Raw genomic sequence first — 17,681 nt, forward strand, 5'->3', positions numbered from 1 at the left:
ATATGGGCCATGTAGGATATGGGCCACCATGTAAGAAATGGGGCCACCATGTAGTATATGGGGCCACCATGTAGTATATGGGGCCACCATGTAGTATATGGGGCCACCATGTAGTATATGGGGCCACCATGTAGTATATGGGGCCACCATGTAGTATATGGGGCCACCATGTAGTATATGGGGCCACCATGTAGTATATGGGGCCACCATGTAGTATATGGGGCCACCATGTAGGATATGGACTACCATGTAGGATATGGGCTGCCATGTTGGATATGGGCTGCCATGTAGGATATGGGCTGCCATGTAGGATATGAATCACGATGTAGGATATGGGTCACCATGTAGGTAGGATATGGACTGCAATGAAGAATATTGGTTGCTATGTAGGATATAGTCTATCAGAGCCGGCCCTAGCCTAAATGATGCCCTAGGCAAGATTTTGACTGTTGCCCCCTAGCACCGCCACTAGTTCCATCTCTGACCCTGCTCCCCTTTCCCAGCACCATCAACCCTCATCATAGCAGTCATCATTTTGGTGTCCCTACCCGCAATATTTTAAATAGAACCAGCGCACCCATTCGGTGCCTTTTTAGCTGAAAATTCATCTTATTTGCAATGTTATGACCAGCACACACAAGGAGCTTCTGATGAGTAAAATGATATGCAGCATGCCTATATTCTGTGTGCGACTGTGGCTGTACCTGCATACGGAATGCTATGTTACAGTAATTTCCATGAATACACTATTTCATATGCAGATACAGCCTCACTCACACACAGAATATAGGCATGCTGCATATCATTTTAATCAGCAGAAGCTGCTGATGCCCCTAGGCATTCCAAATGCCCTAGGCAATTGCCTAGTTGGCCTATGCCTAAGGCAGGCTCTGTAGTCTATCACATAGGATATGGTCACTATGTAGGATTTGGGTCTGCCATGTAGGTAGGATATGGACGGCCATGTCAGCTATGGGTCGCTCTGTAGGATATAGGCCATCATGTAGGTAGGGTATGCACTGCCATGTTGGAAATGGGTTGCTATGTAGGATATGGGTCGCCATGTACAGTAGGTAGGATATGGACTGCCATAAAAGATAGTGGTCACTGCGTAGGATTTTGGACCGCCTTAGGTAGGATATGGACTGCCATGTTGGATATGGGTCAACATGTAGGATATGGGTCGCCATGTAGGATATGGGTCACTATGTATGGGCTGCCATGTAGGTAGGATATGGACTGCCATGTTGGATATGGTTCGCTACAGTATGTAGGATATGGGTCACCATATAGGTAGGATATGAACTGCCACATAGGATATGGGTTGCTATGTATGATTTGGGTCTGCCATGTAGTCAAAATATGGACTGCCATGTAAGCTATGGGTTGATTTGTTGGATATGGGCCACCGTGTAGGTAGGATATGGACTGCCATTTTGGAAACGGGTTGCTATGCAGGATATGGACCACCATGTAGGCAGGATATGGGTCGCCATGTAGGACATGGGTTGCTATGTAGTATATGAGCCACCATGTAGGTAGGATATGGACTGCCATAAAGCATATTGGTCATTGTGTAGGATTTGGGACTGCCATGTAGGTAGGACATGGACTGCCATGTTGTACATGCGTCGCAATGTAGGATATGAGCCATCATGTAGGATATGGGCCGCCATGTAGGGTTTGGGGCTGCCATGTAGGTAGGATATGGATCACCTTGTAGTATATGGGGTCACTATGTAGGATATGGGCTGTCATGTAGGATATTGGTCACTATGTAGCATATGGCTGCAATTTCAGTAGGTTATGCACTGTCACATAGGATATGGGTCTGCCATGTAGGTAGGATGTGGACCGCTATGTCGGCTATGGGTCGCTATGTAGGATATGGGCCACCATATGGGTAGGTCATGGACTGCCATAAAGGATATTGGTTGCTGTGTAGGACTTGGGACCACCATGTAGGTAGGATATGGAATTTCATGTTGCAAATGGGTTGCTATGTAAGATATGACCCATCATGTAGAATCTGGGCCGCCATGTAGGATATGGGTCACTTTGTTGGATATGGGTCACCACGTAGATAGCATAGGTACTGTCACATAGGATATGGGTCGCTATTTAGGATATGGACTGCCATGTAGGTAGGATATGGACCGCCACCTAGGATATGGGTTGTTATGTAGGATATGGACTGCTATATCCATTATGTGGGAGATGGGCCACCATGTAGGTAGGATATGGACTGCCATAAAGGATATTGGTTGCTGTGTAGGATTTGGGACCTCCATGTTGGAAATGGGTCGCTATGTAGGATATGAGCCATCATGTAGGATTTTGGCCTGCCATGTAGTTCGGATATGGACCACCATGTATATATGGGGCCGCCATGTAGAATATGGGCTGCCATGTTGGATATGGGTCACTATGTTGGATATGGGCCGCCATGTAGGTAGTATAGGTACTGTCACATAGGATATGGGTCGCTAGGATATGGACTGCCATGTTGGAAATGGGCCAATATGTATGATTTGAGCCATCACGTAGGGTATGGGCCACCATGTAGAATTTTGTTCCGCCATGTAGGTAGGATATGGACTGTCATGTTGCATATGGGTTGCTGAGTGCAGGATATTCATCTCGTCCCGGCTGAGCATCTAATGATTCACCGGTCATGCCAATGTCACTTTGTGTGGTGAGATACTCGCCATGTGCAAACACCTCCCTCATATTAGCCCCCGCTCACACAATACAACACGGACGCATTGTACAGCACACATGCCCACACCAGGTTTACTTATTCAGATGCAGATCTTTCAGTTTTAATGGATGGCTTGGGCTCACGCTATAGATGTTCTACATGAAATGTGCATCTTGGTTTGGATAGGAAATAGATGGACCAGTTTATTTCCAGGAAAATTAGTTTTTACGAAGAGTTTGTCCTTCCAAATGTCTTACCTCAGACTTGACTCACTCTCCATGTCCTTCATACAGTCAGCCATGGCTAATGATAGAGACATCAAGGCAAGTTTCTTCTGCAAAGATAGAGATCAATATCTCTCATGTATTTCCAAATACAAAAAACATATTAACATTAAGGACATATCGTTCAACTGGTCATGACTCCATCAACAACATCACTAATTCCAGAATGGCTGCAAATCAGAAGAAGACATATTACTGAGAACCAGCTCACCAGCCTCTTGTCCATGTCCGAGCCGGTCTGACCCTGCATACAACTGGCCAGGCGCTTTCCCACCAGGTGAGCCACCTTCTTCATAATCTCCACCTGCTGGTCTGCCTTGGGTGGAGCACAAGAGTCAGTTACCCAGGGAGAACATTACGGAGAATGTTATGTGTATGAATAGCATGCAAGTCATTAATAGAGGTTCCAAAACAAATCGTACAGTATCAACTACACAAACAGATGTACAAAATAAATGGCTGAATGAAGATACAAGAGGTTAAACCCATTGTAAATAAGCCATCGCAATTCATAAATAAATGGCTTTGTATAATAATGATCTCTTTGGATGTATGGAAGTGAAAAATACATTGTACATATGGAGAGTTGTATAATGGTTAAAACTATATCCAGCAACCATGATGGATGTACAGTATGGAGACAGAACCACAAACCTGCAGTAAGATTTGTGTGAGCTACGGAGGATTTTATCACAGGACCTAGGGAAGGTCTAAGCTTAGTTACATGCAGAGTATGTTATGGCAGTGTATGCTATGGCAGATGTACTTTGGTTACAACACTATACTGCAGGCTGTGTGGGCAATAGGAGGAGGAAATAATGGTCATATATGGGTACCGCAAGGGGTTACCGGTGAAGTAGGGCTAGTGCAGGGTCTGGGTTGATGCAGCACCTCTTTAATTAGGATTCCCACTTCCACCCAAAAGGGACAAAAAAAAAAAAATGATAATTCCAAAAAAAATTGTACCTTTGAAAGGCATAAGCACCAGAAGATTTTGGACAGGAGGGAGATTTCGGTTATTGAGCTGGACCACTTCTGAGTATTCTGAGGTCTTTAATTCCAGAAAGAAAAGGAGGAACGACTCTCTCTTTTGTTGGGGCACTCTTTAATTTTGTGATTACGAATCGTAATCAGTTGAAAACTTCAGTCTGAATTTAGAATGGTCTGAGGTGAAATATGGGTGGGATATTAGGTACTAGCTCAAACAAAAAGGTGGGGGGGGGGGGAATACATAACAGGGGCTGTATCGGTCAAGTGGGAGAATGCTAGTTGCACATTGCAATAAGGGGTGGAGTATTCCACCTATAGGTGAGTTGTTAGAATCTAAAAATTAACTTTTATTCAGTATGGGATAAAATAGTTACTAGACAGACGTTTAACACACAAACATATAGACATATAAGCATGTATTGGGTCACACTTGAGTATCTGTGCCCGGGTCACACTTAAGTATCTGTAACTATTAGTAACTATTTTATCCCATACTGAATAAAAGTAAATTTTTAGATTCTAACAACTCACCTATAGGTGGAATACTCCACCCCTTATTGCAATGTGCAACTAGCATTCTCCCACTTGACCGATACAGCCCCTGTTACGTATTTCCCCCCCCCCCCTTTTTGTTTGAGCTAGTACCTAATATCCCACCCATATTTCACCTCAGACCATTCTGCCGCCGTCCCTGGCTCCCTGCGGCGGTTAAAATTCGCCATCAGGGGCAGCGAGCCCCTGCAGCGTTGAATAGGGAGACAAGGAGGGCTGGCAGCGATAGCTCCAGCCCTCCGGAACGCGGCGAATGTGCAGCGAATCCTAAACAGGATTTGCTGCACATTCCTAAAAAGGGCATTCCGAATACTGCCCCCTACCTGCTACTAAGATGTCTTCTGTTTGTTCTATTATCTCCATCTCTGACCCCAGAAACAATGTAGACTACTCTATGCCTGCTTTCTGCATTCTATACCTTGGTGTTCCCCTCAACCACTCCTAACCAAGGGGCTCTTTTATCATACAATATTTGATATTTTATACAAAAATATCAGTTTTCAGGAATTAGACCAGAGGTTCCCAAACTGTGTGCCGTGGCTCCCTGGGGTGCCTCGGGACACATGCAGGGGTGCCTTTGGTTGGGGGTCCAGGACTAACTCAAATGAGTATAGATTAGAAGAAAAAAGATTTCATTCAGCTAGTAGAAAGAATTTCTTTACGGTCAGAACAGTCAAACTCTGGAACTCTCTTCCCAGAGAGGTGGTAACGGCTGGCTCATTAAATGCGTTCAAGGCAAAGTTGGACAAACATTTACTGGAGAAAAACATCCATGGGTACAAATAAGAAATATAAATTGTCTGTAAAATACCAGAACCTACCAAATCAGCAATGGATATCTATACCAGGTTGAACTAGATGGACGCAAGTCTTTTTTCAGCCTTACCTACTATGTAACTATGTAACTATTAATGGTTAGTTATTTATGAGCAAAACCAGTGCTGGTACCTGCCAATCATAAAATGTGTACAAACAGAAGCAAATCCTGCCCTTTACCACATAAATCATCCTAAGAATCGAATATATACCCAATCTAATTAAATTTTGTTTGGCCTAGGGGTGCCGTGAAAAAAGTTCTGAAACTCTAGGGTGCCCTGATTCAAAAAAGATTGGGAACCCCTGAATTAGACACAAATATTAGGTATCACCCGAATGTACAAATGTGCTTATAAGTTTACATACCCTAGAAGAATTTGGGATTTGTCAAAGAATATAAATGATAACTCACAAACTTTTCTTTCACTTATGGTTAGTGGTTGGGAGAAGCTATTTATTAACTGTGTTACTCTTTTTAAATCATAATGACATAAATTTACACATAGAAAAAGAAGACTTAAGTTGGGGGCACTAATAAGAAAAGAAGGGATGTAATATGATTTGTTATTCTATTAAAACTTAACGTTTATTTATTTACACTTAGAAGAAGGTCCTCTAGTATCCTCTCAGTTTATATATCTGAGCCGGGTATGGGACTAAAATGGGGAGGAAAATAATAATATTCCACCACTACATAAATTAACATACAGACTTACAAACATGAAACACACACACAGAGTGCTCGTAGAATACCCAGTAAATAGGTTAATTCCAGGTAATTATTGTCCCAAATGCAGAGCTGTATTATTCAATTTCCATACAGTCTCAATATTGGATTTTAGTAGGAGAAATAGAGAGCTGTTAGCTTATTATCTCCACCTATCCTCTTACTTTCACTATCTTGTTTCAGAGGATAGTGGTTCGGAGATTTCAAGGTGTTGAAGCTTGTTAGCTCTGAAGTGATAGTTTTCACTATTTCCTTCTGCTGCTTGCTCACATCTGCACGGCAACACTGGTGTTTAAATAACATTTACAGTGTCGCTGTTCATCTGCCAGTCAAGTGAGAGAGGAAAGAAAAAGAGAAGGAAAAAAGAAGAGGAGTATTTAGTGCAACCAATTTGGATACAAGCTAGATACTAATAAATTGTGAATTTATTGGCTTTGATACACACCAGCTATTATGTATACAACAAATTGGTGCAATGTATCCGTTGGTTTGCACTGTCAAGAAAAGTTCTGAATAGAGATTAACAGGATATTAATTCTCAAACAAATTCTGCTATCATTCCATCTTTTAGTAAAGCGGATGGGTGATGAGAGATCTGATGGGATATCTGTTAATTTGCAGAAATAGTCTAGAAAAGAAAAACTTCCTGCTCCTTTGCGTTTAACATGTGGCTATACACCTGATATCATGTACATTGCAGGAATAATGCCACCGGTCCCGCTAGTGAGAGGAGTTTTATAGAAAGTTTAAGGTGCTTGTTTAAACATAGATATTTGTGGCACAATTTATGAACTTTAGATTGTTCCCTATAAAATTGCTACTTATATCGTATAGTCTATAGCACTAACTGGAGTCATAAATTACGTCCTTGTAGCCAGTAATAGCAGTTCTATTCCGAATATCTGCCCATATATCTAATAATGTAAATTTCTCTATAAATCCTCAATTTTCTCAATGCAAATAACCGCAGATAGGAGACAAAAATTTCAATTATAGCAGAAGTATACTAAACAAATGACAGAACGGGGTTAAGTTGCAGCGGTGATATTTCATTAGGAGGTATTTGCTACAGACAATATATAACCAGTTTTAGCATGGATACTGTTCAAATTAGCAGGTAACTTTCAGTGGGGATATTTTACTTATCTGGAGATGCTTTCTCCCCCCACTCGTGCGAGCCAGGTACCGTCCTAAGTATCACCGATCTGGATTAAAGTGCCTCCCGCCGCGTGTACTGGTGTGCTCGTGGCACTTGCTTTTCTGGAGATGTCCTGTCCGTTCCCCGTTAGCACAGGACAGGCTCCGGCTGCAGGAGCGGGTCTGTCATTCGGTGGTTCTCCGTGCGGTGGTCAGGGAACGTGCAGTCAGAATGCGCTTCGTCAGTGTGTCAATTCTCCGCTACCAAAGGGTAGGCTGTGACTGCAGGAGCAGACCTGTCACTCGGCGTTCCTCTGTGCGGTCGTTAGGGATCGTGGGGTCTGGATGCGCTCTGTCAGCGTGTCAGTTCCCCGCTACCATAGGGCAGGCCCTGGCTACAGGAGCGGACCTGGTACTGGGTATCACTCTGTGTGGTGATGTTGGAGTCGTGGAAAACGCGTTTCACCCGTGGTGGGCTTGATCAAGCCCACCACGGGTGAAACGCGTTTTCCACGACTCCAACATCACCACACAGAGTGATACCCAGTACCAGGTCCGCTCCTGTAGCCAGGGCCTGCCCTATGGTAGCGGGGAACTGACACGCTGACAGAGCGCATCCAGACCCCACGATCCCTAACGACCGCACAGAGGAACGCCGAGTGACAGGTCTGCTCCTGCAGTCACAGCCTACCCTTTGGTAGCGGAGAATTGACACACTGACGAAGCGCATTCTGACTGCACGTTCCCTGACCACCGCACGGAGAACCACCAAATGACAGACCCGCTCCTGCAGCCGGAGCCTGTCCTGTGCTAACGGGGAACGGACAGGACATCTCCAGAAAAGCAAGTGCCACGAGCACACCAGTACACGCGGCGGGAGGCACTTTAATCCAGATCGGTGATACTTAGGACGGTACCTGGCTCGCACGAGTGGGGGGAGAAAGCATCTCCAGATAAGTAAAATATCCCCACTGAAAGTTACCTGCTAATTTGAACAGTATCCATGCTAAAACTGGTTATATATTGTCTGTAGCAAATACCTCCTAATGAAATATCACCGCTGCAACTTAACCCCGTTCTGTCATTTGTTTAGTATACTTCTGCTATAATTGAAATTTTTGTCTCCTATCTGCGGTTATTTGCATTGAGAAAATTGAGGATTTATAGAGAAATTTACATTATTAGATATATGGGCAGATATTCGGAATAGAACTGCTATTACTGGCTACAAGGACGTAATTTATGACTCCAGTTAGTGCTATAGACTATACGATATAAGTAGCAATTTTATAGGGAACAATCTAAAGTTCATAAATTGTGCCACAAATATCTATGTTTAAACAAGCACCTTAAACTTTCTATAAAACTCCTCTCACTGGCCCTTATTCTGTTTCGAGCGGTACGGCCCGCGTGCGGCCGTACCGCCGATGTTTTCCGTCTGCACATGCGCAGAGGTCAATCTGCGCATGTGCAGGCGAATTCGCCGCACATAACGTTACTACGCCGCAAAGGGGGCGTATAGGGGAGTGAGGGGCTTCATGCCCTCATTTCCCTATGTATACGCCCCGCGTTTCATGGGCGTTCCCATGCAAACGTGGGGCGTACGCATGGTAATGAGGGCATGACGCAACTCATGGGGGCGGAAAGCTGACGTCGCCGGATGTCAGCTTTCAGCCCCCATACAAGCTACCACACGGACGATTGTCCGTGTGGTCTCAGCTTGCGGGAGCTGCCGGGGCGTGCGGACCTGCCTTCGATGGTCGACGACCATCGAATGCAGGGGGCAGCTCCCACCATGGTGGAGGCGTACGCCTCCACCATTTTTATGCGGATCGCCAGCCGTCCGTGTACGGACGGCCGTGGCGATCCGTAGGGTGGGCGGGGATTGGTTTGTGCGGCCGGAGCCCCGTGTGCGGCTCTGGCCGCACCAACCAGAATAAGGGCCACTAGCGGGACCGGTGGCATTATTCCTGCAATGTACATGATATCAGGTGTATAGCCACATGTTAAACGCAAAGGAGCAGGAAGTTTTTCTTTTCTAGACTATTTCTGCAAATTAACAGATATCCCATCAGATCTCTCATCACCCATCCGCTTTACTAAAAGATGGAATGATAGCAGAATTTGTTTGAGAATTAATATCCTGTTAATCTCTATTCAGAACTTTTCTTGACAGTGCAAACCAACGGATACATTGCACCAATTTGTTGTATACATAATAGCTGGTGTGTATCAAAGCCAATAAATTCACAATTTATTAGTATCTAGCTTGTATCCAAATTGGTTGCACTAAATACTCCTCTTCTTTTTTCCTTCTCTTTTTCTTTCCTCTCTCACTTGACTGGCAGATGAACAGCGACACTGTAAATGTTATTTAAACACCAGTGTTGCCGTGCAGATGTGAGCAAGCAGCAGAAGGAAATAGTGAAAACTATCACTTCAGAGCTAACAAGCTTCAACACCTTGAAATCTCCGAACCACTATCCTCTGAAACAAGATAGTGAAAGTAAGAGGATAGGTGGAGATAATAAGCTAACAGCTCTCTATTTCTCCTACTAAAATCCAATATTGAGACTGTATGGAAATTGAATAATACAGCTCTGCATTTGGGACAATAATTACCTGGAATTAACCTATTTACTGGGTATTCTACGAGCACTCTGTGTGTGTGTTTCATGTTTGTAAGTCTGTATGTTAATTTATGTAGTGGTGGAATATTATTATTTTCCTCCCATACCCGGCTCAGATATATAAACTGAGAGGATACTAGAGGACCTTCTTCTAAGTGTAAATAAATAAACGTTAAGTTTTAATAGAATAACAAATCATATTACATCCCTTCTTTTCTTATTAGTGCCCCCAACTTAAGTCTTCTTTTTCTATGTGTAAATTTATGTTGCTTCTGACTTTGGGGAGCACCTCCTACCCAATCATTTTCTGATAGCTGTTCTTAAGCCTACTGAATCTGGGTATAGGAGCTTACCTGTCTTATTTGTAAATTCCAAGTACATTGTACCAATAAGCAGCCATCCAGTGCGAAATCTACCCCCCTATACTACTAAATCATAATGACAACAGAAACTACCCAAATGACCCTGATCAAAAGTTTACATACCACAGTTCTTAATACCGTGTAATGCCCCCTTTAACATCAATGACAGCTTGAAGTCTTTTGTGGTAGTTGTGGATGAGGCTCTTTAGTTCAATTTTGGTCTCATCGCTCCAAATGACTTTGTTCCAGAAGTTTTGAGGCTTGTCTCTGTGCTGTTTGGAGTATTGTAAGTGGGATGCTTTGTGGCATTTGCGTAGTAATGGCTTTCTTCTGGCGACTCGACCATGCCGCCCATTTTTCTTCAAATGCCTCCTTATTGTGCATCTTGAAACAACTGTACCACTTTTTTCAGAGTCCTGTATTTCAGCTGAAGTTATTTGTGGATTTTTCTTTGCATCCCAAACGATTTTCCTGGCAGTTGTGGCTGAATTTTTGTTGGTCTACCTGACCGTGATTTGGTTTCCACAGAATCCCTCATTTTCCACTTCTTAATTAGAGAGTTTTAACACTGCTGGTTGGCATTCTCAATTGCTTGGATATCTTTTTATATCCCTTTCCTGTTTTATACAGTTTAATTACCTTTTACCGCAGATCCTTTGACAATTCTTTTGCTTTCCCCATGACTCAGAATCCAGACACGTCAGTGCAGCACTGGATGAAAGATTCAAGGGTCTTTCAGGAGACCAGAAACTCACTGACCTTTTATACACACACACTGATTACAAGCAAACAGATCACAGGTGAGGGTGGTTACCTTTAGTAGCCATTCAAACCAGTTTTCGTCAACTTGTGTGCATGTTATCAGGCCAAAATCTTCAGGGTATGTAAACTTCTGATCAGGATAATTTGGGTAGTTTCTGTTGTCATTAAGATTTAAAAAGAGTAAACACAGTTAATTGACAATAAATGGCTTCACCCATCCACTAACCATGAGTGAAAGAAAAGTTTGAGTTATCATTCATATTCTCTGACAAATGGCCAGAAAATCACAAATTCTGCTAGGGTATGTAAACTTATGAGCATAACTGTATGAAGGAGGGACCGCAGCAGGAATCTCCGCTGGCCGTGTCCCCCTATAAGTTACTATGGGTTGTGTGAAGCTGCTCGATGTATCAACACCATTCTGAGATGGCGAAAGCCCATTGTAGCCTATGGGATATAGAACACAGGGACCGGATCCTTTCGGTAATATCCTGGGTGGTAATATTCCGCCGAGAACACATTGTAAATGTGATGTGTGATAAATTGGCCCCTTAATTTCATGTTTACCTGTGGAACTTGACCTCCATTATGCAGCAGCTAAGAATATAGTGGCAATTTACGAAGAATCAATTTTGAGTGAGATTACAAATCAATCTAAATCACCGGAAAAAAAATGGCACAACGTGTTTTCACTTACGCCTTTGTCTTCCGATGGTGCATTTAGTAGAATTATGGCATGTACGATTGGTGATGATTTTGTTGTTTTAAATGGGAACTGTCTCTTATAAGGGTTCATCCTGAATTTCTAACGAAATTACTTTCTTGACGTCTTCCTGGCCTGAGAAGACATTTACCAGACCTCCATGCCTAGATCACATAGGCCCTTATTCTGGTTGGTGCGGTAATATCCGCGTGCGTTCGTGCCGCCGATGTTTTGTGTCTGCGCATGTGCAGAGGCGTCTCTGCGCATGTGCGAGCGGGGCGTACGGCCAAGTCCCGCATGAAATGTGAACACTCTGACCAGGGGGTGGAGAGGGGCGTGAAGGGCTATTTGGGCTCATTACCATATGCATACGCCCCACGTTTCATGGGCGTTCCCATGCAAACGCTGGGCGTACGTATGGTAATGCGGCCGTGACGCACATGTAGGGGGCGGACATATGACATCGCCGGATGTCAGCTGCCCGCCCAGATCCCTGCTTTTGCACGGAAAAATGTCCGTGTGGTCTGAGGTTGCGGGAGCTGGTGGAGCACTCGGTCCTGCATTCAATGGTCTGTGACCATCGAATGATGGGGGAGGTTCCCTGAGATGGAGGAGGCGTATTCCATGAAAAATACACGTGCGGTCCGTTCGGCAGCTTCTTACCGCGTACGGACGGAGTTGGCGATCCGTATGGAAGGCGGGGTTTCGCACGCACGGTCCTGGCTGCGTATTCGGATCCGGCCGCACCGATCAGAATAAGGCCCATAATTAGGATGAGTAACTGTACTCAGTAACTGTGTCACGTGGCAGGGATTCGCAGATTGCCATATCTGTGGAAATCGCAGTGCCTAGGATCGTGACAAACTGATGGCCAGCGGTGGGATATTTCAAAAAGTTTTTTTTTATTTTTTTATTTGGATAACTTAAGTCTTTACAATTCACCAGATACCGGAACTCAAGGCTTATGTAGTAGCGAAAGTCACAGTAAAAGCATTTTCTGTTCCTCATCCCTGTTTTATTATTTTGGAGAAGTAACTGCAGCAGAATGGCAGCTACTTACAGTATAAGGAGGCACAGATTAAGTGGAGATTGACCTATGACTGTGTGTGTGGATTATACAGAGCATCTCGATGGCGGACTCATGCAGGAGAGTTCATCGGCCATGGCTACTGAGGTAGCAGGAGGTGGACTTCGTACTGAACATTTACTTTCTACGGAAATTAATAGTGTGAAGTTGGATCGTGATGTGGTCTCTGATATCAGCCAAGTGGAGCCTGCCAAGGGGCAGACCAGGGAACAGATGAACGGACCATAAACTGGTCCATCTATTTCCTATCTTCAGAGATGCAGACCAGCAGCAGTTAGCTGGGGGGAATCAAGCGGATTCCAGGTCTGAAGTTGGGAATCATTCAGGTTCCAGATTAGAGGAAGAGGAGAAGCAGATTGCAGGCCCAACACACCATGGATTGTATGCTTCCAATTGCTGCTCTGTCTTGGATCTGTATGTGAAAGAGCCGGATAATGCGTTGGTGCTGAAGCTGATAAAGCAGTTTCACGAATGGGAGGCTGCAGAATGCAGCAAAGGAGGAAACTGCCAGAAAGAAGCAGACCGCAAACTCCAGTTGGAGCTAGCTAAACTCAACTGGCAGCCTGTGAATGGGGAGGTAAATTTCAATTTGACTGCGTCACGACTATTTCCCGGTCTGGGAAATGGACAGGGAAAGCAAAGTAAATACCGGCTTGGTTGAGGACATTACTACAGATGCTCAGAGGTCTGACGTCTCTGCTAGGATCAGGGACTGTAGGGTGCATAGCAGTCAGGGAGGCTGCAGAGTACCAATCCTCTACAGTACCGGAGGAGCCAAGTGGGTATATTGACCCAGATGAGGATGATGTGTACAGGGCAACTAACAGAATGCCGGCTGCAAGGTATCTCCTGCCACAGCCATACCCGCAGGGAGATGATCAGGCAGCTCACCCAGGCATGGGACGATGAGTGCAAAGCCTTCAGTCAGTATCATGCAGGATTTCATGTCTAGAGTCCCTTTGTGACTCCTGGGATACTGCTGAGAGAACTGGGGGAATGTTACCAATTAGCAAGATGTCCATGGTTGGGGGAAAGCTTGATACCCCATTTTGGAAAGATCAGTGACTGATCTTTCCAATATTTAAAGTAAAATAAACTGTCACAATTAAAGACAATAAACAGAAGTGTTTCAAATCCTGTAACTAAAGAACAGAGCGTAATGCATTGTTACTGAACTTACTGGAGCATTCAGTAAAGAGTTGACATTAGGAGACACAGAGGTGCACTATTCTATAAAGGGCAAACAAAAGGGATTTACCCGGATTTTTTGCACCAAGTGTTTTTCTTGGTTACTTCAATTACAGAGCATCCTCTCCAAAATAAAAATAAAAAATTTGGGTTAAAAACACACAATATTCACAATTGTGACCATGAAAACGGGTCAGTTATCAGGGATTTTTTTCTCCCGCCAAAGTCAGTCACTTTGCACTAGAACAAGCTCGTACTTTTTTTTACTATGCTAAAGTATATTAATGAACCACTCTAAGATGTACTAACATTATTGTATCTAGATCGCAGCTTCTTCATAGGTTTCGTTATTTTCATCTAAAAAGTGAAATTTTAGTTCTCTTGCCGGCACAGAAGATATTGACATAGAGCAAAACCCTTTTGCACGTTTCTTATTCAGGTCAAGTCACAACTTTTCCACACTAGCCGATTTTGAATATCTCAATTTTAACTTTTTCACTCCACCCTAAATCACCTGTTCCCCAGGTCGTTTTAAGGGTGTTTATATTGATCATATGATGTCTGGTACTACTGTTGGGAATGTTGTACCATGTATACAGAGTGACCCGGTGGGTGTGGTATGCACTGCAGATATGTCAGATAGGGATGTGACCAGGGTTATACTGGATGAAGGGTCTGTGTGGGCAGCTGTGCACCCAACTCGCTGCCAGCATAGGGACAGAGGGACCAATATTGCAGCTTCCCCCTCAAACCCCCTCGTTCCAGCAGCCACACATTCCCAGATGCAGGAACCCAGCTGGGGTTCCCTCCAGACACTGAGAATCCCACAGAGAGTGTGTATTTACAGGTTAACTGGATAAGGGATGCCTCTCCTGAGAAACTCAGTGATTCCACCACAGCCGTGGAAGCTGCGAGTCTGGGATGGAATGTCAGGCTCGGGAAAGTGGCCTGGACAGCTATGGAAAGCATGGGCATGTGCAAACGTGCTGGGGACCAAAGCGATATGAATAAGGGCCCTAGAGTGTAAGCACCACTGGGGCAGGGGCTGATGACACTGAAATCAATGTTTGTCATTAACTGCAATATAAAACGAATAATATAAAGTTCATACCGGAAGTAAATCTTCAGTCAGTAAGTCTGTAACATCTTGCGACCTAAAAGGAGAATTCAGATTTAATTAAGTTAAAATAGAGAACAACAGCCTAAATGAAGCAATAATGAATTATAATGGAATCATCTGCAAAGTGATTGGTGATTTAAAGGCATTTGTAAGAGGTTACAGGGAAGTGTCTCATAATAACCTCCCCTACTGCATTCTGCAGGAGACTCCCTGACATAACAGCAATCTCCCCATCTCCTTCATTAGTCTAGCAATCTCCCTCATGTCACCTAGCCCCCATAACACTGTTACATCATAGTTACCTCCCCTCCTACATTCTGCAGGAGACTCCCTGACATAGCAGCAATCTCCCCATCTCCTTCATTAGTCTAGCAATCTCCCTCATGTCACCTAGCCCACATTACACTGTTACATCATAGTTACCTCCCCTCCTGCATTGTGCAGCAATCTCCCTCTCTCCCTAATTAGTCTAGCAATCTCCCCCATGTCACCTAGCCCACATTACACTGTTACATCATAGTTACCTCCCCTCCTGCATTCTGCAGGAGACTCCCTGAAATAGCAGCAATCTCCCTCTCTCCCTCATTAGTCTGGCAATCTCCCTCATGTCACCTAGCCCACATTACACTGTTACATTTTTTTGGGAAAAAAGGAATGAGAGACAGATACATTTACATTGAATCATCAGCGCCATTTCCCAGCACTTTACCAAGTATAGTATCTATTAATGCTTTCTCATCTACATTTAGATACAGATGGAGCGCTGCTCATGAGATTCTATCCCCAGCTCATGCGATTCTATCGCCAACCCCCGCTAGCCGCCAGGCCCCGACAGCTGTCGGAAGGGGGCGCGTGCGCATGAGACGGTCATGCACCCCGTTCCGACAGAGCTCCCTGCCGCCGTCCGCTGCCTCCCTCGGCCCCGTCGCCAGTCCCCACCGGTGCTCCGAACTCCCCCTAACCCTGCCAATCTCCCTGAAGCGGAGACGGGCAGGGTCATGCCACCCAGCGACTGGGTCGCACGTGCGTGTGAGACGCACGCACATCCCAGTCCCTTTTCACCAGCGCTCGCCAGCAGGGACGTTCTGGCAAGCCCCAGCAATGAAAGAGAGGGGCTTCATCTGTGTAAGTGATTCTAAAAGATTACTCTCAGATGTAGCAGTACACACCCACGCTTCTAGGTGCCACGTTCACAATCTCACCATATATGGAACTAGACACGCCCTTTGGGTGGAGCATGACACGCCCCTCAATGGGGCGCTTTGCAAAATTCTATTACCAAATATAATCTCCCTGAAACTAGTTTTCAAAAGTAGGCAAGTATGGGGACTTCCGCTTCCGGCTGCATGGACGGAGCTGACTGACACCGCCGCTCCATGCTTTTGCCCGCAAACTTGCTAAACTGAGCCGTGACCTTGGCTCTCTCCAGCACTGCTCCTCTACCTCCCATACCCCTGCACGCCATGGAGAATTTTCTGGCTTCGAGCGGCGCCGCATCGAAGCCCCAGCCGCAACGCAATGAGAAGTGCCGTGCTGAACCTAACATGGCGCCGGACCCAAGCCAGCCTCCTCTCTGTCCGGTCTCAAAGAAAACTGCGGCTATACAAGAGGACACTGATACTCCTCAGGTACAGCGCAACCCTGATACACCTGACACATATGGGGACATGGTGGATGCCATTAAATCCACCATGACTTCCCTCCTTAATATCGCAGTACTGGAGATTACTCAGCAGATGCAGCATCTCTCAGTCTCAGACACTGAGAACAGGGTAGGAGCCATTTGTCATGACTTGCATTTAGCTCAAACAGATGTCATTAAGCTACAAAAAGAAACCCATCAATTATGGAATCGTCTGGACGAAATGGAAACTCGCTCCAGACGTAATAACATAAGAGTGATAGGTATCCCCGAAACAGTAAAGGGTCCAGCATTGAACACATGTGCTTCAACTTCCCTTTCACAACTCCTAGGCATCGCAGAGAAGTGAAAAGATATTGTGATTGAAAGGATACACAGGGTGGGCCCACCTCCTAGACAGTCAGGCGCACGCCCGCGCCGTTTTGCTGCCTAAACTATATTCATAGAGTTGGAATTTGGAAAGCTTCCCGCAAACACAAGAACTTCCAAATGACCTATATCTTTGCTAGGTAGGGCGGCAGTACTGAAGAGTGTCATCTTTCCTAAGATATTCTATTATCTTCAAATGATCCCTTGCTTATTATCTGCCCATGATCTGGAAGGCTCTGAACAGGAGTACAGTATGTCTAGATTCTTATGGTGTGGAAAAAGACCAAGGATGTCTCTTTTTTTTTTTTTAAATCAGGTATGTCTTTTATTAAAAAATTTTTTTTCTTTTAACATACATACAGAAAAGAAAGAAATAACAAGCATGACAATGCATTGTAGTACAGTGCTGTAGAATTACAGTTATATGGTCTTGTGGAATATCTGTTGTATTATACATTTCTTGAACATTCTAGAGCAAAAATTGACATATGGGACATTGTGCACTTTGTACTTAAATATATCAATGAAACCTTTACAATAAAGAAGAGAAAAGAAAAGAAAGAGAGAAAAATAAAGAAAAACATTGTGAATTACTCTAACAACAATTTGTG

General features: G+C 44.4%; 1 protein-coding gene across 2 annotated transcripts in view; it reads right to left on the reverse strand.

Annotated features, from left to right (window-relative positions):
* Positions 1-17,681, reverse strand: part of LOC146025822 (SH3 domain-binding protein 1-like) — a 56,543-nt gene that overhangs the window by 22,020 nt on the left and 16,842 nt on the right. Inside the window, exons 2-4 of one of the 2 annotated variants that reach the window (XM_083155906.1) lie at positions 15,051-15,093; positions 3,197-3,301; positions 2,959-3,035 (exon numbers count right to left, since the gene is read on the reverse strand). In XM_083155906.1, the coding sequence (XP_083012032.1) occupies positions 2,959-3,035; positions 3,197-3,301; positions 15,051-15,093 (225 nt within the window). The remainder of the gene's footprint in view (positions 1-2,958; positions 3,036-3,196; positions 3,302-15,050; positions 15,094-17,681) is intronic. The other variant, XM_083155907.1, reaches the window with a different exon arrangement.

Source organism: Crinia signifera, chromosome 8 (assembly GCF_055691185.1).
Source record: "Crinia signifera chromosome 8, ASM5569118v1, whole genome shotgun sequence".
Taxonomy (NCBI): domain Eukaryota; kingdom Metazoa; phylum Chordata; class Amphibia; order Anura; family Myobatrachidae; genus Crinia; species Crinia signifera.